This window comes from Tripterygium wilfordii, chromosome 23 (assembly GCF_013401445.1).
Source record: "Tripterygium wilfordii isolate XIE 37 chromosome 23, ASM1340144v1, whole genome shotgun sequence".
In the NCBI taxonomy this organism is placed as follows: Eukaryota; Viridiplantae; Streptophyta; class Magnoliopsida; order Celastrales; family Celastraceae; genus Tripterygium; species Tripterygium wilfordii.
Genome location: NC_052254.1, coordinates 8,337,620 through 8,362,581, shown reverse-complemented (window position 1 = coordinate 8,362,581; position 24,962 = coordinate 8,337,620). Strand labels below are relative to the sequence as shown.

At 39.2% G+C, this 24,962-nt stretch overlaps 3 protein-coding genes across 3 annotated transcripts; 1 reads left to right on the top strand and 2 right to left on the bottom strand.

Annotated features, from left to right (window-relative positions):
• Positions 1 to 3,335: 3,335 nt before the first annotated feature.
• Positions 3,336 to 4,061, bottom strand: LOC119992752 (uncharacterized mitochondrial protein AtMg00860-like). Its single transcript, XM_038839546.1, has 2 exons — positions 3,910 to 4,061; positions 3,336 to 3,780 (listed from the first exon to the last, which is right to left on the bottom strand). Exons 1-2 carry the CDS (start codon positions 4,059 to 4,061, stop codon positions 3,336 to 3,338), a joined length of 597 nt encoding a protein of 198 aa, XP_038695474.1.
• A 12-nt stretch (positions 4,062 to 4,073) lies between these two features.
• On the bottom strand, positions 4,074 to 7,298 carry LOC119992751. Its single transcript, XM_038839545.1, has 5 exons — positions 7,096 to 7,298; positions 4,824 to 5,734; positions 4,499 to 4,717; positions 4,333 to 4,414; positions 4,074 to 4,266 (listed from the first exon to the last, which is right to left on the bottom strand). Exons 1-5 carry the CDS (start codon positions 7,296 to 7,298, stop codon positions 4,074 to 4,076), a joined length of 1,608 nt encoding a protein of 535 aa, XP_038695473.1.
• A 15,285-nt stretch (positions 7,299 to 22,583) lies between these two features.
• LOC119993559 lies at positions 22,584 to 23,920 on the top strand. Its single transcript, XM_038840737.1, has 2 exons — positions 22,584 to 22,951; positions 23,027 to 23,920. Exons 1-2 carry the CDS (start codon positions 22,584 to 22,586, stop codon positions 23,745 to 23,747), a joined length of 1,089 nt encoding a protein of 362 aa, XP_038696665.1. The 3' UTR covers positions 23,748 to 23,920.
• Positions 23,921 to 24,962: the final 1,042 nt, after the last annotated feature.

The window sequence follows — 24,962 nt, the reverse complement described above, 5'->3', positions numbered from 1 at the left end:
GCCCACTGACATTCTCGTACTTTTAGGGACCCTGAACGGCCCAATGGCATTCCACATTTCACATCAATCACAACTAGGAGATATACGGGTACATACCCGATATCTACCATGCAACTACAATGTATGTCCAACATGGCGATGCAATGGGATCTACATACAACCTACATATATATATATATATATATATATATATATATATATATACCACATGATGCATGTTCAAGAATAATTCATGCTCAATGAAAGATTGAACAAGTAGGGTATGCAATATAACTCAAATCATACAACGAAGAAAACACAAAGTGGGGTTGTTCTCCCTTAGGTGCAATTGAGGCGAGAATGCATCATAATGAACAATGGGGAAGGATAAATGTTCTCAATAGGAAGACATATTCAAAGAGAATAACAAAGGGTGGAATTTCCCTACCTCGTACTTCAAAAACTAGTTATGTAAACCAATACTCAACCTTGAATTCTCCGGCCACAATGAACCTATTATTCGATAGGTCCATCCTCCAATCAATATATAACAACTTCAATTTCATAAATCTAACACAAATTAACCCAATAAATCAAGAAACTATTACCTTCTCTTACCCAAAACTTTCCAAGTTCTTGAACTTCACCTACTCAAGCTTGCCACTTCAATCAACAATGGAATCTAGAAATACAATCATAAACAAGTCTAAATCAACCTATTAAATCACTAATTTCATCTAATTTAAAGATTTTCCCTCAAATCTACAAAACCCATAAAACCCTAGAATCCCAAATCACCCAATCTCTAAATACTAGCTTTTAGGTTTAAGAAAACTTACCATAGTTAACAAGTAGAATGAAGGGATTCAAGCTTCTTTATGCCTCAAATGATGTAGGAACTCATGGATTTGAGTTTGGGTTCAAACCTTCAAAGATTAGGACAAAGAGAGGAATTTAAGAACATGTAAACTAGAGAGAGAAGTCATGAATCAAACTTGAAATAACTTGAAAAGGACAATCTTACCTTGGTTAATGATCTTAGATTGATGGGAGGGAGGAAATTTGAGAGAAAATGGGGTTTAGGGTTTGTTTAGGTCGTGTATTTTAAGAGAAATCGTGAAATTGATGTTTTTAAAACAATTCACGGGCTGATTTTTAAAGAGGTGTCCGGACACCCTAGAAGGCTGTCCGAACACCTCTGCCTATTTGGTAGATCTGCGCCATTTTATTGGAGCTGTCCGGACAGCTTTTAAAAGCTGTTCAGACAGTTACACCTGTAACCCAAATTTTCAGTTTTTAAACCACTTGTGTACTCCCAATTCACTTGGTTTTTATTTCTAATAGTTTTAAATATATCTATATACTCAACACATGTTGGTCCTACCTAATTTCTACAAGAAAAGAAGTTCGGGTTATTACATCCTTTCCCCCTTAAAGAAATTTCGTCCTTGAAATTAAAAAAAAACTTACCTAGACTTGTGAATAAATGCGGATATTTCTCCTTCATCTTCGACTCAACCTCCTAAGTTGCCTCTTCCGTGTCATGATGCATCCACAAGACCTTAACCAATGGTATGGCACTTGATCGTGTGACCTTGTCCTTTCGATCCAAAATCCTTATCGGTTGAAGAGTGTAGCTTCCATCTTCCTCCACTTCCAATGTAGTCCAATCTAAAACATGTGATGGATCCGGCTCATATTTTCATAGCATAGAAACATGGAACACATTATGAACTTTAGCCAATTTTGGTGGAAACGCTAAACGATAGGCTACCGGTCCAACTAGCTCAAGGATTTCAAAAGGACCCACAAACCGCTGTGCCAACTTCCCTTGCTTGCTATACCTTTGAATGCCACGTCGTGGACTAACCTTCAAAAATACCTTGTCCCCAACTACAAATTCCAATGGCCTTCTCCTCTTATCTGCGTAGGACTTTTGCCTACTTTGAGCCGTGATCAACCTTTTTCTAATATTTTCAATTCCGTCTCTCACCTCCTTCACCATTTCGGGTCCCGATATTGCTTTCTCCCCAACCTCCGCCCAACACAATGGTGACCTACAAGGTCCCCCATAAAAGTGCTTCAAATGGTGCCATCCCAATACTACTCTGGTATGAGTTGTTGTATACAAACTCTGCCAAACGCAGGTATTTCTCTCAATTACCACCAAAATCTATCACACAAGCACATAACATATCCTCTTAACATCTGGATAGTCCTCTCACTCTGCCTATCACTTTGCGGATGATATGGCGTAGTGAAATCCAGTTGTGTCCCTAAAGCCTCCCTCAAACTGCCCCAAAATCTACCCATTAATCGTGGGTCTCGATCTGACACAATGGATAGTGGCACTCCATGGAGTCGCACTATCTCCTGCACGTACAATGTGCTCAATGACTCTAAGGTGTTTGTCTTGTTCATCGGTAGGAAGTGAGCTGATTTGGTCAATCTATCGACTATCACCCAAACGGTATCATTTTGCTTAGGTGTCATCGGCAACGCTATCACAAAGTCCATAGTGATCATCTCCCATTTCCATTGTGCCATCGGTAGGGGTTGTAGCAAACCCGCCGGCCTTTGGTGTTCCTCTTTCACTTCTTCACATGTCAAGCATCTTGCCACAAATCTAGCTACATCGGCCTTCATGCCTCTCCACCAAAAGTTTCTTCTCAAATCTTAGTACATCTTCGTGCCTCCGGGATGCATAGCAAATCGAGAATGGTGTGCTTCTTTCATGATCTCCTCTTGTACCTCCTTGTCATCGGGTACTATCAATCTCCCCACAAACCTCATACCTCCATCATCACCCCGAACCCATCCGGAGTCCTCCTCAGATGTATAAAAAATCGGGTCTCCATTTTGTGCATCCATCACCTTTGAATCAACATTGGTCTAGAAGTCATACTACCCAAATACACATTTTCCTCTACACTTTGCAACTCCAAACCAAATTGACTTATTGTCTCTACAATTCCCCAGTCATGTATAAACAAACTAGCAACTCTATGCTTTCTACTCAATGCATCCGCAACCACATTTGCCTTACCTGGGTGATATTGTAAACTAAAGTCATAGTCCTCTAAATATTCCATCCACCTCCTTTGTCGGAAATTCAACTCTCTTTGGGTCAATAAATACTTGAGACTTTTATGATCTGAAAAGACCTCAAATTTCTCTCCATAAAGATAATACCTCCATTGCTTCAAAGCAAATACAATTGCCGCTAACTCCAAATCATGAACCGGATAGTTTTTCTCATGTATCTTCAACAATCTAGAACCATACTCCACTACCCTATCTCTTTGCATCAACACACAACCCAACCCCACTCCGGAAGCATCACAATACACTTGGTATCATACACTCCTCTCCGGAACCACTAATACCGGTGGAGATGTCAACGGACCCTTCAAATCCTTAAGAGCTTTCTCACACTCATTGGACCACACAAACGGTGTACCTTTCCGTGTGAGTTGCATCAGAGGTGCGGCAACACTTGAAAAGTCTTGGATAAACCTTCTATAATACCCCGCTAATCCCAAGAAACTCCTAATCTCTGAAATATTCTTAGGTCTCTCCCAATTCAACACGGATTCAACCTTAGAGTTATCTACCGCAATGCCCTCTTGCTTAATCACGTGGCCTAGGAATTTTACCTCCGTAGCCCAAAACTCACATTTACTCAATTTAGCATATAATTGATTATCTCTCAATGTTTGCAACACTAACCTCAAGTGTTCCTCATGCTCCTCTATCGTCGGAGAATAAGTCAAAATATCGTCAATGAACACAACCACAAATCTATCCAAAAATGGGCGAAGGACCCTTTGCATCAAATCCATAAACACCGCCGGAGCATTTGTCAACCCAAATGGCATCACTAAAAACTCATAATGCTCATATCGTGTCCTAAATGCCGTCTTCGAATACTTGTTCTTTATTGTAACCTTGTTCAATTGCCGGTAGTCTATACACATCCTCAACAAGCCATCTTTCTTCTTTACGAACAATACTGGTGCTCCCCACGGGGACACACTCGGTCTAATAAATCCCAAGTCTTGCAACTCTTTCAACTGAGTCATCAACTCCTTCAATTATGCCGGAGCCATTCGATATGGTGGAATTGAAATCGGCTTAACATTCGGATGCAACTCAATGGTAAAGTCAATCTCCCCCTTCGGTGGTAATCCAGGTAACTCATCTGGAAATACATCCATGTTTTCTTCTACCACACGTGTCAGAGTAGCTACATCACCCCTAGGTGCCGATGTCATCAAACTCGTGATCCTACAATTTTAATATGAAGGGTTGTCCATGAAGTGAGGACATGGGACACCCTTCGATCCGTGTAACTGTATCTCCCCACCTTCAGGTAGTTTAAGAGTGACCTTTCTATCCCAAAAGTCCATCAACACATGATACTTTGTTAACCGATCTACTCCAAGGATTACATCAAAATCCTTGAAGTCTAAGACATACAAATCAACCTTTAGGGCTATACTACCAAACCGGCACACACAATCAAGAACTACACCCTCCAATGAAGTGAAATGTCCAAAAGGGATGTCTACCGTAAACATTAGCCTCATTGGAGAGATTTTCAAACTCAATGCGCGTGCAAGGGATGCAGAAATGAATGATGTCGTAGCTTCTGAATCAAATAACAGCTTTGCCCAGCAATTTAAAATGAGAAAGGTACCTCCAATGAAGTTAGGATGCTCAGGTGCCTCCTGGTGTCCTAATGCAAATGCTCTCCCATGAGTCAATGTCGTCTGCTGCTTAGCCCCACCCTCCTAACAAAATAGTAGAAGGAAGAGCTGGAGTAGGAGCTGGTGGTGGTCAACCCGGAGCCTGTGACTGCTCTGAAGCTCTGCCACCCCGTGGACACTCATGCTTCTTATGACCGATCATACCACACCCATAACACTTGACTCCCAAGATAGTGCACTGATTCTTTTTATGGCCTTCCCGGCTGCACTTGAAGCACACAATCTTGCCATCCTTTGGCCCCGAACCTTTGCCTTGATCAACCTTCTGGCCTCTCAAGCCCTGAAACTCAGTCCTCGGTTTCTTCTGGCTACCTCCTCCACTGCCACTAATTGTTGAAGCTTTACGACCTTTCTGCACATCCCAATACTGGCGGGAGTTGCGCTCTCCTCGCTCCAACTCTAGTGTCATATCCACCATCTCATCATAAGTCCTCACCCTAGAAGCAATCACCATCCTACAGATGCTCAGAAGTAGACTGTCTCGGTATTTCTCAGCTTTACTTTCATCATCTGGAGCATACTTCTTCCCATACTTGTACAACTCCTCATACTTCTTGGTATACTGTGACATTGTCATCTCGGGTGTCTGCACCAAATCAAGATACTGCATGGCGTTATCCACCTGGAAAGACCGTGGCACGAATCGTTGCATGAATAGTAACTCAAAGGACATCCAAGTCAAATCATTCTTCCTTTGGGAATCCCACCACTCGAAAGTTGTCCCCCTCAAATAATATGAGATCAACATCATCCTCCTACTGTCCGGTATGGCCAAGGTATCCAATCTCCTGCTCATCTGGTGCAACCACTCCCCAGCCTCAAAACCCTCCCCCTCTCTAGAAAACTCCGGGGGATTTGTCTTACGCAACTGCTCCATGTCACGTCCCTCTCTCCTAAGGTATACCGAATTGTACCTATACCTACAAGAACGTGACCGATAGGGGACCCTATCCCCCGAACCAAGCCTTAATCCAATATATATAAACCTAATAAAGTATATAAAATGAAAACAACTCCTGAACATATAAGGAAACAGTCTCTCCAAAATACCATATATACACCCACCAAAACCATCGGAGTATCTATACACAGCGGAAATAAGAAGACATATCTACCCGAGATCAAACTGAGTAAATATGTAATATATACAAAATATAATACCCAAAGTCCTCACACTCGGCTAAAGAAACAGCTCGAGACTACACACCAGCTCATGCGTCCCACCGCTGACCATCGTCACCTATATCCAACTCACCTGAAAGGGAAAACAAGAAGAGGGGTGAGCCAAGAAGCTCAGTAGGGCATAGAAAGAGAACACCGATATCCAGAAATAAGAAATCAAGGAATATGACGCATAATATGAAGTACAATTAATATGTAACTATCAGTAATCCAACTAAGTAACATGACAGCCGATAAAGCTATACAGCACCGTAACCACAAACACCAGTCTCCGGTAATCCATAATCCATAATCCACCCCTCGACCCACCCTAATCCCCGTTGGGTGTCTCCCAGTTCAGGTCCACACCGAAACTGGATGAGGATCGGATATCCCGATAGCATGACCTACACCAGAAAGTGTCCCCTGTGATGCACCTCACCTCAGACAGTCTACAGGTACGTACCCGGTCTATTGTATAATCCATCATAATCCGATATATTGGGCTCCTATATGGGCCCCACAATCTACATCAATCACCTCTAATCATGTCACTCCTAAAAACATACCAACAATGGTAATCAACAGAGAAAACGTATAAAACATACAAACAGGTCGAATTTCCACCCCCGAAACCGACAAAACCACAATATAATAAGAGTCCGTGAAACCGAAACATTGGAACCACACGCGAGAGACACGGAAACCCCTACCTGAAAATCAAAATGCGAATACCACACACGCGTCCCCGTCAAACCCTTGACTTCGAAAGTCAACCCGCTTCGAATCTCAACTGGGATCACCGTCTACATCGAAAAACACGATATACGAAAATACAGTTAAAATACGTTCGGTCAACTATGGTCAACGGTCAAACCGAGTCAAATGGGTCAAATGGGTTAAATCGGGTCAAACCTAGTCAAATGGGTTAAACCGGGTCAAACCGAGTCCAATGGGTTGACCGGGTCAAACCGAGTCCAATGGGTTGACCGGGTCAAACCGAGTCAAACCGGGTCAACTCGGCCAGACTCGGGCCAAACCCATTCAACACCACCGCCAACGATCCGGCCTCCCAAACCTGTCAAATCTTACACCAAATTGAAGAGCTCGATGAGATGAACTCATAGGTACCTGAAACAAGCCAAACCGTTGTCAGAATCGGCCGGATCGACCAAAGGAAGTTCACGGTGGCTGGAACTTCAATCCTAGGGTTCTCCCAAACCGGAGCTCCGTTCGATGTGATTCAACTTGAGTTATACTCGCCTCACTCCTACACTTCTTTTGGTACCAACCATGACCGTCAACGTCGTCGGAATCGTCGGAATAGCCTGTAAACCGTGATAGAGAGAGAGAAAGAGGAGAGAGAAAGTCGTGTGAGAGTGAGGGCATATTTGCTTTTTTAATTTTTTAATTATTTTAATTTTTCTTTTATACAATCTTTTTACTTTCATAAACACCCATCTTTCAAAAACACCCCTTAATAAAATGTTCCAATGAACTTCAAAAATTCATAATAAATCTAATTTAAATCCGATTTAAGTGATTCTCGCTCCAAAAATTTTCTTTTTAAATCCCCCATTTACTAAAAATAGATTCATATTTTTATCTTGATTTAATTTTTATTCTTCCCAAATCCCGATTCACGATCACCGAGATTTACTCCACCTCGATTAACGTGTCAAAGTACTATGAACAATGTATAATCGGGTCTGGATATTACATCCATCTCATATAACTCTCATCCCGGCCTCGGTACAGCTCTATCCTCAATATCAGCTCCTGAAATCTGCCCCTCACTGCAGTCCACTGGTGCCCTAACCATCTGAGTCAGTACCACCTGAGCTAGTGACCTCACTATCTCCATAATGTCCCTCATAGATGTTGGTGACTCCTCAATAGTAGGAAGGGTCACCTGCACCCCGGGGGTCTCCCGCACTTGCCCTGGTGGAACAACCGTGGTCTTCGCATGCTGGCCACTCTCCGTATGTGGCTCGTCCTGTACAATCCCCTCCTCCCTAGTCCCTGTATCAGAATCGGGTACCGACTCCTGTGTGATATAAGTATGCCTAATAGTACGTGTCATCCTACCACCTCGGCCTTTAACTCGGCCTCTCGGTCTCCCTCATCTGCCCTCGACACTAGGGGGCCTTCACAGTACGAGAAGATCGAGTCGTCCTACGAGTATCCATCTGTATCACCACAGATAATACAATTCAACAATCAACTCAAACATGAGTTTATGGAGAAAGAATACATACCGAATCAGTGGCGGTCGTGACATGGCCTGGAGACTCACTAACATACTATACACACTTCCCTGGACTCATACACAGATCCTATATTTTGTAACCTGGCTCCGATACCAAAATGTAAAGCCCCGACCCGGATTGCGTTACTTTTGGTACCGTCTAAATCAAACCATAATTAATTCAATCATCACACCACCAAAAATTTTGACAGCACCTCCCCATAATACAGAGGATGCCAACCTAGAGTAAACGCGCAGCAATATCACAAATATATTCACAACCTAGGCAGGGCCTCCGGCCATCTAACAATTCATAACACAGTTAAATTCTCAAGTCTAAACAGGGTCTCAGGCCACCTAGCATCTCATATCATCAATCAATTTCACATCTAAGCAGTGTCTCAAGCCACCTAACAATCACACATAATTTCTCCACACACAATAACATCTATAATCAACAACCAACACAAGTAGCAATCCCACAAACATAAGAAATCGTCAGGACACAAAGTCCATAAACCCGGTTCAGGAGTCCCGATCACACGGAGTACCCTCCCAACCGTCCTTCCCACCATCGAATAGGGATACCACACAATGCATCTCAACTAAGAAAATAAGTACGATAAAATAGTAATAACATAATCAAAGTTTAGAACCATCTAGTCTTATCACTCTCCAGGGGTCCATCCATGTCACGCACCCTCCTCCTAATCCGCGACCCTAGTACCGGAACTAGACTCACCTACGAGGAAAGAATAGGAGAAAGAAAGGGTGAGCGAAAGGCCCAGTAGGGAATAATAAAGAGTAAGTGAATAATACAATGCTGAAATACTAAAGAAATGCACAAATGCAACAATATGATAGCTAACATCATGTAGACCAAACACAAGTAGATAACCACACCATACGAGATCCTAACTTGGCCCACCGGCATCCCTATACATATCGGGACCCTGAACAGCCCAAGGGCATCATCGTATGATGTTTCGAACACATATGGAATCCTGACTCTACCCACTGGCGCTCCAATACCAAAATGTAACGCCCCGACTCGGATTACATTACTTTTGGTACCATCTAAATCAAACCATAATTAATTCAATCATCACACCACCAAAAATTGCGACAGCACCTCCCCATAATACGAAGGATGCCAACCTAGAGTAAACGCGCAGCAATATCACAAATATATTCACAACCTAGGCAGGACCTCCGGCCATCTAACAATTCATAACACAGTTCAATTCTCAAGTCTAAGCAGGGCCTCAGGCCACCTAACATCTCATATCATCAATCAATTTCACATCTAAGCAGGAGTTCAGGCCACCTAGCAATCACACATAATTTCTCCACACACAATAACATGTATAATCAACAACCAACACAAGTAGCAATCCCACAAACATAAGAAATCGTCAGGACACAAAGTCCACAAACCCGATTCGGGAGTCCCGATCACACGGAGTGCCCTCCCAACCGTCCTTCCCACCATCGAAGGATACCACACAATGCGTCTCAACTAAGAAAATAAGTACGATAAAATAGTAATAACATAATCAAAGTTTAGAACCATCTAGTCCTATCACTCTCCAGGGGTCCATCCATGTCACGCACCCTCCTCCTGATCCGCGACCCTAGTACCGGAACTAGACTCACCTGCGAGGAGAGAATAGGAGAAAGAAAGGGAGAGCGAAAGGCCTAGTAAGGAATAATAAAGAGTAAGTGAATAATACAAGGCTGAAATACTAAAGAAATGCACAAATACAACAATATGATAGCTAACATCATGTACACCAAACACAAGTATATAACCACACCATACGAGATCCTAACGTGGCCCACCGGCATCCCTATACATATCAGGACCCTGAATAGCCCAATGGCATCATCGCATGGTGTTTCGAACACATATGAAATCCTGACTCGGCCCACCGGCATTCCCGTACTTTTAGGAACCCTAAACGACCCAATGACATTCCATATTTCACATCAATCACAACTAGGAGATATACGGGTACATACCCGACATCTACCATGCAACTACAATGTATGTCCAATATGGCGATGCAATAGGATCTACATACAACCTACATATATATATATATATCTATATATATATATATATATACTACATGATGCATGTTCAAGAATAGTTCATGCTCAATGGAAAATTGAACAAGTAGGGTATGCAATATAACTCAAATCATACAATGAATAAAACACCAAGTGGGGTTGTTCTTCCTTAGGTGCAATTAAGGCGAGAACGCATCATAATAAACAATGGGGAAGGATAAATGTTCTCAATAGGAAGACATATTCAAAGAGAATAGCAAAGGGTGGAATTTCCCTACCTCGCACTTCAAAAACTAGTTATGTAAACCAATACTCAACCTTGAATTCTCCGGCCACAATCGACCTATTATTCGATAGGTCCATCCTCCAATCAATATACAGCAACTTCAATTTCATAAATCTAACACAAATTAACCCAATAAATCCAGAAAACATTACCTTCTCTTACCCAAAACTTTCCAAGTTCTTGAACTTTACCTACTCAAGCTTGCCACTTCAATCAACAATAGGATCTAGAAATACAACCGGAGAAAATTTGAGAGAAAATGGGGTTTAGGGTTTGTTTAGGTCGGGTATTTCAAGAGAAATCACGAAATGGGTGTTTTTAAAACAATTCACGGGCTGATTTTAAAGAGGTGTCCGGACACCCTTCTCCTAGAAGGGTATCCGGACACCTCTGCCTATTTGACAGATCTGCGCTATTTTATTAAAGCTATCCGGACAGCTTTTAAAAGCTATCCGGACAGTACACCTGTAATCCAAATTTTCCGTTTTTAAACCACTTGTACAGTCCCAATTCACTTGCTTTTTATTTCTAATGGTTTTAAATATATCTATATACTAAACACATGTTGGTCCTACCTAATTTCTGTAAGAAAAGAAGTTCGGGTTATTACAATAACCGTGACGGGATATAGTCGTAAAAAAATAAACATGAGAAGCTCGGAGGAAGGACTAAAACAACAAGGTTACAACACTCATCTTCAAACTAAAATTACCAATTGGCGAAAGAAATAAACCCAAGGAGAGCAATCACATAGAAAACAACGAAAACTTATTGTATGAGAATCAATGATTTTGATAAAAAGTATTTTCAAATTGGGTTTTCACACTGGTTGCTTAGGTATATTGGAGATAGTTGATCTGGGTATATTGTCGGGGGATGTTTTAAGTATTTTTAGTGTTCGTTGAGTCGTCGAACGTTTCTCGAGGTAAGTGAATAATGCCTAAATATGAATCAACCGTCTGAGTTGGCCTATTAGTTTTCATTTGATGTAGTTTGGTTATTTGATCATTGACCAGCTTGACCGTTAGTGTAAATGGGTCTAAGGCCCAATTGGCCAGGCATACAGGCCAAAAAAATAATTAAAATAATTGGGAGACTAAGGGTGTGTTTGGTATCACTTTTGTTTCTCGTTTTATGTTTTAGTTTTCAAGAAATAGAAAATAAAAACAAAAAATATTGTTTGTTTGTATTTTCTGTTTTGGTTTTTATGAAAACCAAAAACAGTTTTCAAAAATTTTTGAAAACAAGAAAAGAATGTTTTTAAAAGTTTTGAAAACAGAACTAGTTACACTTATTATAGATTACACTTTCTTTAAGATTTCAAATTGTAAATTGCATAGAGATATGAAGACAATGATCAAATATACTTTGGGTTATTGTTTTATTTCTTATCTATTTTTTCTCTCTGCTAATGTTTTCAATGGTGAAGCACGGCAAATGCTGTAGTTATAAAAAATATAGTGGTGTGGATATATTTCATTATTATGAAATTTTTTTTTTTTCAATTTTATGCTTTCAGGTTTCAGTTTTAAGTGTTCAACCAAACAAGTTTCAATTTTATGTTTTCATTTTATGTTTTATGTTTTATGTTTTTGTCTTTTATTTTTATTTTCAAAATTTTTGGAAGTGATACCAAATACAACCTAAAGAAATTATTTTTAGATCGGCTAGTAAATCAGATCATTAGTAACCCGCGATACATCGGCATTTTTATAAGGGATCAAGAGATGCAGTAGATGCATAATTTGTCATACACTGCTATCAAGGTAAGGGTTATGATATTTTTGGCCTCTAATACACAACTTTTTCTTTTTTAGTATTATTTTCCTTATTATTTATCTGCTCAGTAAATTGCTTAATGTCATCTAAATTAGAAATTATTAGTTAGTTAGAGTTGTATCTTATTGGGCTCGTGTAGAGCTAGTTTGTTTTGTTGTTAGTTTTGATTCCTTTTATGGCATATAGGGGTTCCTTTATTCTTGGGTCGTTTGGCTGGTTTGTTGGTTGATAAATTTCTAATGTCATCCACATCAGGAGTTGGTTGTGACTCTTTGATTATTATATCTACAATTTTATCCTTTTGTTGTTTTAGATTTCATTCATAATTCGTTTGCCCTTTTTGATTGAAAATTTATTTCGTCATGTAGCTAGGTATGCATTGATTTGGAAATTGGGTTGGTAAAAATTTTAAAATAGAATTATTTTGTTTTAAATTTCTTTCAAATTTACAAAATTTAATGAAAATTTATTTTGTACCTATTTAAATAGAAAAATTTTTAAAAAGTATTTAACTCAAATAAAAGTATTTTAGTCTTATTAAATTTTTCGTAGAGTCTTGCATAATATTTTAAAAAATAAATTATATTCTAAACATGTTTACGAATTATTTATTGTACATGGAAAATTTATAAAAATCCATGCATCATTATGGCTTGTGATCATGAGTTGTTGAGGAGTTATTAGTTCCATTGTGTTGGAGTTGTTGTTGGAATGGTGGATTTGATTGTGGTTGAAGAGTTGGATGGATTGTTGTGGTAGCCTTGTTGTTGTCTGGCTATTTGCAATGGTCGTGCTGGCTACATACCAATATGAGACGTGATCATTGTCTGTGATTACATCCCCTTTCTGTTATCCGCAGGATGATACGAGTATTTGAGCACCAAGACTTCCGATGGAGGTTCCAGACTACCATGTGCTACCTATTGGTTTGGATGGTGATGGTGCCATGGCCTCTGAAGGTTGTTCTGGACTACTATGCACACAGGTTTGTGTTGTGTGTGACAGCATATCTACTTGCATGTTGATGTATATGCATAAATGATGGTTATTGTGGCATGATCATATTTATATTGTTCCTGTCCTACTATATTACATCGTTTTTGGATAAGATTGCTTTATTTATAGACTTGTTCTATGTTTGCTGTTATCGTATCTTGATTGTTGTGTTTTGCTCACTCGAGTATTTCTCTTATAGATATTCGGGTTTGTATTAGGTAATACACCCCTATTGGGCTATTTAGCTTTTCCCGTTATTTGTCTCCCTTTCAAGTGTGTAACGCAGATGGCAACCAACATCCCGCAACATGAGCGATTGCCATGGATACCAGTGTGGATTGATTGGTAGTATTTAGGATTTAATTATTTGAACTTTTACATTTTTTATTCATATGATGTATTAAATTTTGTATTTAAATTGTTGGATAATTTTAGATTTGGTTTTTTTTGGATATGAAATAAATATCTTGGAGGAATTTGCTTTAAATTTATATGTTTAGGGTTAATTTAATAATTCTGCAGACCCCTTCGGTATGGGTCGTTATAGGCCATTTTATGACGGTATTTTAACTAGGGTGGGTTTGTACTCCTTATTACCAAGGTCTGGCTAGACTTGATGGCGAGATTCTGTATTTGATTGGATAGCCACCCGTGATTAAGAGCTAAAGGAATCAACACAATGCCGTCGGATTAAAGGAGCTGGACAACCATCCAAGGAGGAATTCAAGGGTCTTCGATGGCACCATCTGGTCGGACCTTGTTTCTTTAACAATATTTGCAGAAAAGAGACATTTATCCGAAGGAGTCCAGTGTTTTTTTTTGACATTGAATCTCCCCTGGATCCTTTGTTTATTTCATTAAGCGGTGGCTTAGTATCTTTAATCGAGAGAACTTTTGATAAATTTTCCTTTAAATAATTTGCATTAATTAGTCTAATAACATTAACGTAATCATCAATGTTATTTAAATTTATTAACAATAATTATTTAATACATGACCCCAAAATTTTAGTTTTTCACTAACTCCATACTAGACCTATGGCTGGGTCTCGATCTGAGTGGCTGATTTGGTCCGATTTTTACAACACCGCTATATAATTAGATAAAACCAACTCTACAAAATCCCATAAGTCATCTTTTCTATCACTCAAACTCAATTACGAGGATGTCTCTGATACCAATTATTAAGAATCTAACTCAATTCTAATCCAAAATTTTTGCAATTATTGTTAAATGTGAAATGAAACCCTAATTCAATGCTAAGTTTTCTAGAAAAAGCCTTCAGCTGACAATGTCAAAATAACAAAATAAAAGTTGTACCAATAAAATACCAATCATGTTACACGGGCGGATCTATGTGTAAAGTAAGGGGGCAATTGTCCCCCTTTGTTTTTGAAAATACTTTTATATTATCAATCTTTTCCATTTTACCCCCTTTGTTTTTTGAAAAATATCCTTATATTATCAATCTTTTCTATTTTACCCCCTTAATTTTTTTAAAAATATCATATATACTAACCATTTTTAAATGTTTCCCCTTTAAAAAATATTTTTTCCAAAACGATCCTATTAAATTTCTTTTATTCTAAATCCATTAAACTTACCCCTTAAACCCACTTTGACCTCTCTGCAAAATCTCCAAAAACCAAAGGCGCAAACCCACCTAACTTTGCTCAAGTGCTCTCTATCTTTCTCCGTCTCTCAACTCTCAACACTCAGCACTCAAGTCTCAACTACAACAAACTGACAAAGTTAGTCAAATGACGGAGATGACCTAATTCCATGACAGGTGAAATGTGAGTTTACAAAAACAACACTTAGTCCTAAAAAAAATTTCGGGGGAACCCCCGCTAAATTTCTTGGCCCCCCTTTGTCTGAAATCCTGACTCTGTCCCTGACGTTACTTAACAAACTTTGGATGGCTATGGCTAATCATGTAGGGCTTAGCTCCTCATAGTTTAATGGCATAATTAACATGTAAATAAAACATAATTAAAAGATACCATTGATTATTCTCATTAAAAAAACAAACTTAATGCAAATTGTTTTGGCTTAAGTCCAAGATGTCATATCAATAGCAAGTCCTATATTACATAAAGTAATTAACTATGTAATATGGGACATAACTCAACGTTACTCCTGATTCATTCATCTTAACATTAAAAAATTTCAATGTTATAACTGGTTCATTCATATTAACAGGACCAAACATTGATTTCCTGAAAAACCTAGTTGGGACATAATTCTTGATAAACCTAGATTCATGTGATACACTCCTTTCAAACCTTGATCTAGCAAGAATGGAGAAGAGACCACAGAGGAAGAGCACAGAAAGTTGTGAAGAAAGACTTCATCATTTCCATTTCATTATCAAGACTAATTTTGGAGTAGCTAGTACATGTAAAATAAGAAAAAGAATATTTTGCCTTTGAATAAATGCTATTGAATTAGGAGACGTTGCTTTATACAAGAGATTTTCTACAATCACGCTACTCTATTCTAAGTATATAAGGAAACTAAACAAATATACAACTAATATAATATATTCGTCAATGAATGTCCGGATATCTTGTCTATGAATGCAAGAATATCATTGACCTTCTCAACACTCCGCCTCAAGTTGGAGAGTGAATATCGAGAACTCTCAACTTGCGTACCATAATTGAGAAAGCTTCATTTCCCAATGGCTTGGTGAACACATCCGCAAGCTGATTTGTTGAAGCAATGTAACATGTTTAGTCACAACTGAACCATCTTGTCTGTTGTCATGAATAAAATGACAATTCTTTCATGGAGAGTGAATAAAATGACAATATAACAATGCTGGCTTCAGATGCAATATCCTCAAATCTGTCAATAATGAGCGTAGCCAGGATAATTCACAACGTGTACCTGCCATGGCTCTATATTCGACTTCTGTCGAGGAGAGAGATACAATTTTCTGCCTCTTTGTCCACCAGGAAATAAGAGAAGATCCCAAAAAAACACAATAGCCCGTAGTGGATCTTCGAGATATTGGACAACCAGCCCAATCTGAATCAGAAAATGCTCACAAAGATAAATCATTCTGAGAAAGGAAAAACAAACCTTGTCCTGGACTATTTTTCAAATAACGCAACACACGCAAGGCAGCTTCTATGTGTGGTTTGTGTGGTGCATGCATGAATCTACTTAACACATGGACCGAATAGGTGATATCTGGTCGAGTAACAGTCAAATAAATTAGGTGTCCAACAAGTCGCCTACATTGAGATGGATCTTTGAGCAATTCACCTAAATCCGAGAGCTTTATGTTTTGTTCCATGGGAAAGTTCACTGGTTTAACACCCCAAAATCCACCATCTTTTAAAATTTCTAAAATCATATTTTTGTTGCGAGATGGAAATACCTTTCTTTGACCGAGAAACTTCGATGCCCAGAAAATACTTCAAATCACCCAAATCTTTAATCTGAAAAAGACTATGTAGAAATTGCTTGAGAGCTAATACGGCATTGACATCATTTCCCGTGATAAGAATGTCGTCAATATATATCAGCAAACTTGTAAAAGATTTGCCTTTCCGACATGTGATTAACGACTAATCTACTTTAGATTGAACAAATCCAGCAGCTTGAATGGCATTAGAGAACTTGGCAAACCCTTGTCAGGAGACTTGCTTTATACCATATAGCGATTTGTGAAGGCCACACACTAGATTCTCCCCCTATCGCCGAAGACTAGGAGGTAGAGACATATAAATTTCTTCATGGAGATCACCATGAAGAAAAGCATTGTTGACGTCAAGTTGGTGAAGGGACCAATTCTGGGCAGCTGCTAAAGCCAATAAATTGACAATCAATGTCCCTCTCAATTTGAAAAAGACGAGGGGCATTGCCTTGAGAAACACAATCCCTAAAATCTTCCCATACCCCCTGGACAGTGGCAAAAAATGACATTGTCTGCAAGTTCCGTTGTGATTGAATTTAGAATCCAAGAGAGGATCATATCATTGCATTTGTTCCACGAGCATAGTCGGCTGGTTTGTCTGTGGCAGACGGCATTTTGATGGTCCCATCTATGAAGCCTAACTTGGATTTGGCGTTCAAAGAAATTGTCATGGCTCTACTCCATGTCGAATAATTATCTCCAGTGAGGGGCTTGGAAACAAGAATCATTCCTAGATGATCGGAATGATGAAGAAAATATGGATTGACAGCATCAGTCTTGCCTCCATTTGAAGGTTTCTCGTTGGCCATGATAATGGAAGTGATGATAAAAGAAGGCAAAAAAATTACAGAGAGCTAGGGTATCGTTCCCTGCTCCGATACCATGTAAAATAAGGAAAAGAATATTTTGCCTTTCAATAAATTCTATTGAATTAGGAGACGTTGCTTTATACAAGAGATTTTCTACAATCACGCTAATCTATTCTAAGTATATAAGGAAACTAAACAAATATACAACTAATACAATATATTCGTCAATGAATGGCCGGATATCTTGTCTATGAATGCTAGAATATCATTGACCTTCTCAACAATACATGTTTATATTTTAAAACATAACCGACTTAAACTAGTTAATAATGCCTAATATAATCCCAGGTTCATATCAATTTCTTCCTCCTTGAAAAATTCTTTGTCCTCAAAGAATGAACATCCAGAGCAAACCAAAATGACCAATATAAGAAGTCAAGAGTTGAAAGTCACACAATTTGACTACAAACTCTTCATCATTGTCCTAATGGCTTCCTCCACATTGTGATCTTCACGGCTGTATTTTGAAACCACGTTCCATGATCCACATCAATATCCCCATGTCAATGATCTGCTTCTACATAAATCCTCTCAACTACATTAAAGCCATACCTATCAGATAATGATGAACAATGCTCTGCTCAAGATTATATTCACTAGATTGTTCTCCCAGGCAACATCTTAAAGTCAAATCTATTGTAGGTCCACAAAGGTATTTATCAATAGCAAAATAAGGAACTCCATGTAAAAACTCGACATCACTCAAATTTAGATCCTCAATGTCAATTCTCAAATGCTCTGAAATCAAGCTCTCTTTCTGCCACAAGGGTCGATCAGCCTTCAGCTTGTATGACTTCCTCTCAACTAGAAAGTACCCTCTCCCAGCTCCAAACTCAATCACTACAAGGAGAACACCATTATCATCTTTGTAAGGGTTCTCATTGTCAAGTATCTCGCTTCTAAAAGAATTTTGTAAGACCCCAATATCTTCTAAGTCCCCAATATGGAAACCTGCTGCACAACATACTTCTCCTGAAAAGGCAACTTCATGTCTACTTCTCTCTTGATCCATTACCACAAGCTTCTGGTATCTTATATGAATCCCTAATATCCTTACATATTGAGCTGTGTATATTCTAAATTTTCTAAGCAAATCCTGAAATTCAGGTATAGTCATACTATAAACAACACTCCTCTTCATTTCAGAAGCAATATCCTTATCAAAAATAGTTCTAACTCCAGCTTGTATCAACTGAGAATCATTTATCAGCCCCATCATTCTTGCAATTTGATGTGAGAAATCTTCTATACCATCAAACGAGGGAAAGGAAATCTTATCACAAACTTTGCCTCTTGGATCCCATTGATAACATTGCTTCAGTAAACAAAACCATCCTAAAGCAAATGGAGCCATATTGACTAACAAATGGGAACCAAGCATATTCATGTCATAAACTTTATCTCGTCACTAAAAAATGTTGACATTCTTGCAAATATTCACCGTATTTGGACTGAAATAAATTTTTTCTATCCTTTTTCACAATCATAGTCGATTCATCTATCTCACACTTGGATTCACATTTTTGGCGGTCAATAGGATCATAAATTAGGGGTAAAAATCCTCTTTTAACCTCCTTGTTGTACATAGTCCGTAACATAAATTGCACAAGGTTTCATACTTGGTTAAGCCAGTTCGTCAAGCACCTTGTGTGCACTTGTAAGCCCTAACTCAGATTGATGATCATCCGCCATAGATCTTGAATCTTGATGGATCAAATCGTGACGCAATCTCTCAAAATCGACAATCAACGTAGAATAAAGAAGCAACTCGAGAGATGCAGACAGATTTGCAATAGAGATTTGAAGGTTTTCGACGGTGATAGAGATTTTATCCATGGTTGCTTCCAAATTGAAGACATGATTCTCCATGGCTATGACCGCTCGCTTACGGTGGCTTTGCATGCTTAGGAAAGGAACAATAAGGATCAAATCGGAATCAAGATCAAACAAACCTTCTTTCGACCTTAACCTATCACTGGAAGAGAGATGTAGGAATCACCAACTCCGATACCAATTGATACACTCTTTTCAAACAGTGGAATAGACCCCCATCTTTTTTAGTTTTACTCGCCCCTGAAATCTTCAAGATGCCATATTTTCAAGCACACTCTTCTTCTTACATAATCAATACAGTACTGTTCAAGAAGAAGAACATCAACACAACTTCATATTATCATCAGAGTTTGTGGAAATACAGGAAAGGAGTGTACAATGTGAACTATGGTTTTTTTAACTTAGGAAAAGTTGGATGCTTACATGGAATATGATATGCCAATTATATTCATATAATTGTGCATCATTTTACATGAAATCTTGCATTGTTTTAGAGTTATTTTGGACTATTTATGCCTAAAGAGTGTTTAATTGTGTAATTCAGGTGTAAGGGCGAATATGGAAGAAAAGGAGCAAGTTGAAGAGAAAAGAGCCAAGAAGTGAAGACAGAGAGAAAATCCGATCGATCGGCCTGATGGTCCGATCGATCGGACGTCAAGAAAACAGAATCAGACAGAAGAGAAGTCCGATCGATCGGACCTCTGTCCGATCGATCGGCCAGAATCGCGCAAGGATTCTGAAGATTTGTAAAATGACGATCTCTCTCTAAATCCAAATGGTCCCACTCAAAATGGCACAGACTTATTAGATAGAACGACTGAAGAGTTATAAGGGTATATAAGCTTAGATTTCTAGGGTTTTGGGGGACTTTTTGACCTTTGGAGCAAAACCTAGGGTTTTGGGGAGAGCTCTCTACAGCAGTCATTGTTGCAAGCGCAAGGGGGTTAAGGGGTTTTTCCTTCTTTTCTTTTTATTCTTGTATTTAATGACTGCCATTTCTGATTTTATATTGTATTCCTTAGTTATGAGGAACTAATCCTCTAACTAAGGGTCCTAATGGAACCCTTCTTTGAAGATTAAATGAAATTGGTTTCTGGTTCTTGAATCTCTTTTTATGTTGTTGATTTTCTGTGGATATGCTTATTGCTTTCAAATGCTTGATCACCATTTGAATGATGTCTAGTCTAGGTTGAAACCGGAAGGATAAACCTAGGGTTGCAAGAGTCCATAGAAGACATAGGTTGTATGAACCATAGGAATATAGGTTCAAGACTTATGCAATCATTAATTGAGTTCCATTATGCTTAAGGGATTTTTGATATGAAATCGAATGTTAGGAATAACAGGGATTCTATTGAAAATACTTTCAGTGTATCTAGGAATAGAACATTGGATAATTTGGGAAATCTATTGTCAACAACTAAATTGAGAAGTGAGAATTAATGAACCAATGGAGTTTAGTTGGATAAGAAGTGGTGAAATTAGGAACCTTAGTGTTTACTTTGCTTGAAACAAAATTTCTGGTTTGTTGCTTTGTTAATCATTTAAGTGTCATTTACTTAGTACTCTTTCAATTTACTTGTTTAGCATTAGGTAAAAACCAAATCAACAATTCGCTTGCCATTTTAGTGTGTTAATTGCTTATTTTGTCATTGATTTGAAATTGCCAAAACATCCTTGTGGGACGATACTCTATTCACTCTTTATTACTTGTGCGATTTTGTCCGCTTGCGAATATTTCACATCGAGTTTTTGGCGCCGTTGCCGGGGATTGAGGAAATTTTATTTTTGGTGTCAATCTAGGTAATTTTTGTGCTAATTTGGTTTTAATTTTCTGCAGAAATTCTTTCTCTTGTATGAGCTTAGGAAGACATGCTCTTAGCTCGGATGTGATTGATTTTGATCCGAAGATTGAGAGAACGTTTCGTATGCTTAGACGGGAACAACATAATAACCAAATCGAAGGCATGGGAGACAACTTGGAGGGAAGAAATGGTGCGGGTGTCATTGGTGGAAATGGTTTGAATGAAAGAAATGATAATGGCGGAGGTGCTTATAATGGAAATGGTGGAAATGGAGTCAATGAGGTGGATGGTCCCCCAAGGCAAATTGATCCTCGTTCTTTGGAGGAATGTGCTAGACCAACTTGGGATACCACTCCCTCTAGTATCCGGTATCCGCCTATCAACTCCACTCACTTTGAAATCAAGCCGGCTATTATCACTATGATCTCCAACTCCGTTGTGTTCCATGGCTTTCCTCATAAAGAACCAAATGTGCACATTGCTTCATTCTTGCACATTTGCGCTACATTTGATATTCATGGTGCTTCACGTGATGCAATTCTCTTGAGGTTATTTCCATTCTCATTGCGGGATAAAGCTAAGGCGTGGTTGATGTCACTTCCTCCGAACTCCATCACTACATGGGATGAGCTTTCGGAGCAATTTCTATCTAAATTTTTCCCTCCGGCGAAAGCGGTTCAAATCCGGAATGATATCATGACTTTCTCTCAATTCGATCTTGAGTCTTTCCATGAAGCTTGGGAGCGGTTCAAAGCCATCTTGAGGAGTTGTCCCAATCATGGACTTGCGGAGTGGATTGTTTATCAAGATTTTTATTCCGGATTGAGTATGTCAACGAGGCAAATGTTAGATGCCGCCGCGGGTGGTTCTTTTATGACTAAATCTCAAGAGGATGCTCGAAATTTGCTTGAGAAGGTTGCTAAGACGAATACTTCTTGGCCTACGGAGAGGCTACCACAAAGGCAAGGTAATCCAAGAGATGCCGACTTGATGTGCGCCTTGGCTGCTATGGCGAAAAAGATTGATGCTTTGACGGTGAATTCTTCTCAAGGAGTGCATGCGGTTCAAGGAATGCCTTTCGTATCTTGTGATTATTGTGGTGCTAGCCATCAAACCGGAGAATGCTTGATTACTAATGCATCTTCCTCTCAAAGTGAGCAAGCTAATGCTATTGGAGGTGGGCACTATAATCGGCCAAGAAATGATCCATACTCAAATTTCTACAATCCGGGATTTAGAAATCATCCAAATTTCTCTTGGAGCAATAATCAAAACGTGCAAAACCCTCCTCCTCAACAAATGCAGCCCCAAGAGAAGAAGAGGGACATTGATGAAATGTTTGCTAAGATGGCCGGGAGTATGGAGGCATTAGCCAACAACACAAACAACTTCATTAGCAAGACTGATTCTGCATTACAAACCCAAGCATCACTGATTCACAATCAAGGGGCTTCCATTAGAAATCTTGAGATACAAGTGGGGCAACTAGCTAATGCTTTATCTTCTAGAGAAAAAGGGGGACTTCCTAGCCAAACGGAAGTGAATCCGAAAGGGAAGAATCATTGTTATGCTATTACTCTACGGAATGGTAATCTTGTGAAAACTACTGCTGATCTAGATGCTGAAAAAGCGAAAAAACTGAAAGATGAAGAATTACAGAAAAATGCAGTTGAGGAGGGACAGAGCCCAACTCCGATCGATCGGACCTCAGCCCCGATCGATCGGACCACTATTCCAGCAGAAATTGAAAATGGGACAGAGCCCAACTCCGATCGATCGGCCCCAATTCCGATCGATCGGACCACTGTAGACCAGAATGAAAAAGTTGAAAAAATGCAGAAAAGCAAGGATGTGCAGTCTCGATATGCAATTGAAATGGATTGGCCCGATAGTTCATTGCCAGCACCTCCAGTTAAAGCGTATGTGCCTCCAATTCCTTTTCCACAAAGGTTGAAAAACACCAAGAATGATTCTCAATTCTCAAAATTCCTTGAGGTGTTCAAGAAATTACAGATCAACATACCTTTTGCAGAAGCTTTGGAGCAAATGCCTAGCTATGCCAAGTTTATGAAGGAAATTCTTTCTAAGAAGCGGAGGTTGAAGGATTATGAGAGTGTCCAATTAACGGATGAGTGTAGTGCCATCGTGCAGCAAAAGCTTCCAATTAAGAAGAAAGATCCAGGAAGTTTCACCATTCCTTACACCATTGGTAGTACGGAAATTGAAAGGGCGCTATGTGATTTGGGAGCTAGTATCAATTTGATGCCACTATCAATAGCCAAGCTCATTGGTTTGCATGAAATCAGCCCCACTACAATGTCTCTTGTCATGGCGGATCGGTCAGTTAAATATCCCCGTGGTATCATTGAGGATGTTCTTGTCAAGGTGGACAAATTGGTATTTCCAGTGGACTTTGTTATTCTTGATATGGAGGAGATGCCAATACTCCAATTATTTTGGGGAGACCTTTCTTGCGTACGGGGAGAACTCTTATTGATGTTGAGAAGGGAACTTTGGTGTTGAGAATTGTGGATGAGCAAGTCACATTCAAAATCCTTGAAACTACCAAGTATCCGGAGGATGGGGAATCTTGTTTTCGTATAGACACGGTGGATCATATAGTAGCACATACTTTTGCCATAACTTCTTGCAAAGATCCTCTTGAGTCTTGCTTGGTGAATGAGGATGCTATAGAATGTAATGATGATGATGTGGTGGAATTCATGAATTGTTTAGAATCTATGAAAGACTCTAAACCAAGAAGGTTCCAGAAATTTGAGCCTCTTGGTGTCTTACCTTCTAGACCACAACCAAGTATTGTGGAAGCTCCAACACTTACTTTGAAACCTCTTCCATCTCATCTTCGCTACGCTTATTTGGGAAACTCTAGTACCTTACCGGTTATTATCTCTTCGAATTTGAATATGGAGGAAGAGGACAAGCTTTTAAGAGTGTTGAGGGAGCATAAAATGGCTTTGGGGTGGACAATAGCGGACATTTGGGGAATTAGCCCCACTATGTGCATGCATCGTATTTTGATGGAGGAGGATTACAAGTCTTCGGTGGAACATCAACGCCGACTCAATCCTAATATGAAAGAGGTGATGAAAGCTGAAATTTTAAAGCTTCTTGATGCAGGAATTATTTACCCTATCTCGGATAGTTCTTGGGTAAGTCCGGTGCAAGTAGTTCCCAAAAAGGGTGGAATCACAGTGGTGAAGAATGAGAAGAATGAATTGATTCCCACCCGAACTACTACTGGTTGGCGAATTTGCATTGATTATAGGAAGCTCAACAATGCCACTAGGAAGGATCACTTTCCTTTGCCCTTTATTGATCAAATGCTAGAGAGGCTTGCGGGGCATTCTTACTATTGTTTCTTGGATGGTTATTCGGGGTACAATCAAATCCCCATTGCTCCGGAAGATCAAGAAAAGACTACTTTCACTTGTCCTTTTGGCACTTTTGCTTATAAAAGGATGCCTTTCGGTTTATGCAATGCACCGGCCACCTTTCAACGGTGTATGATGAGTATTTTCAGTGATATGGTGGAGCACACAATTGAGGTATTCATGGATGACTTTTCTGTTTTTGGCTCATCATTTGATTCTTGTTTGAAAAATCTATCTATGGTACTTCAAAGATGTGAAGAGACCAATCTAGTGCTTAATTGGGAGAAATGCCATTTTATGGTGCAAGAAGGAATAGTCTTGGGGCATCGGATTTCTCAAAAGGGCA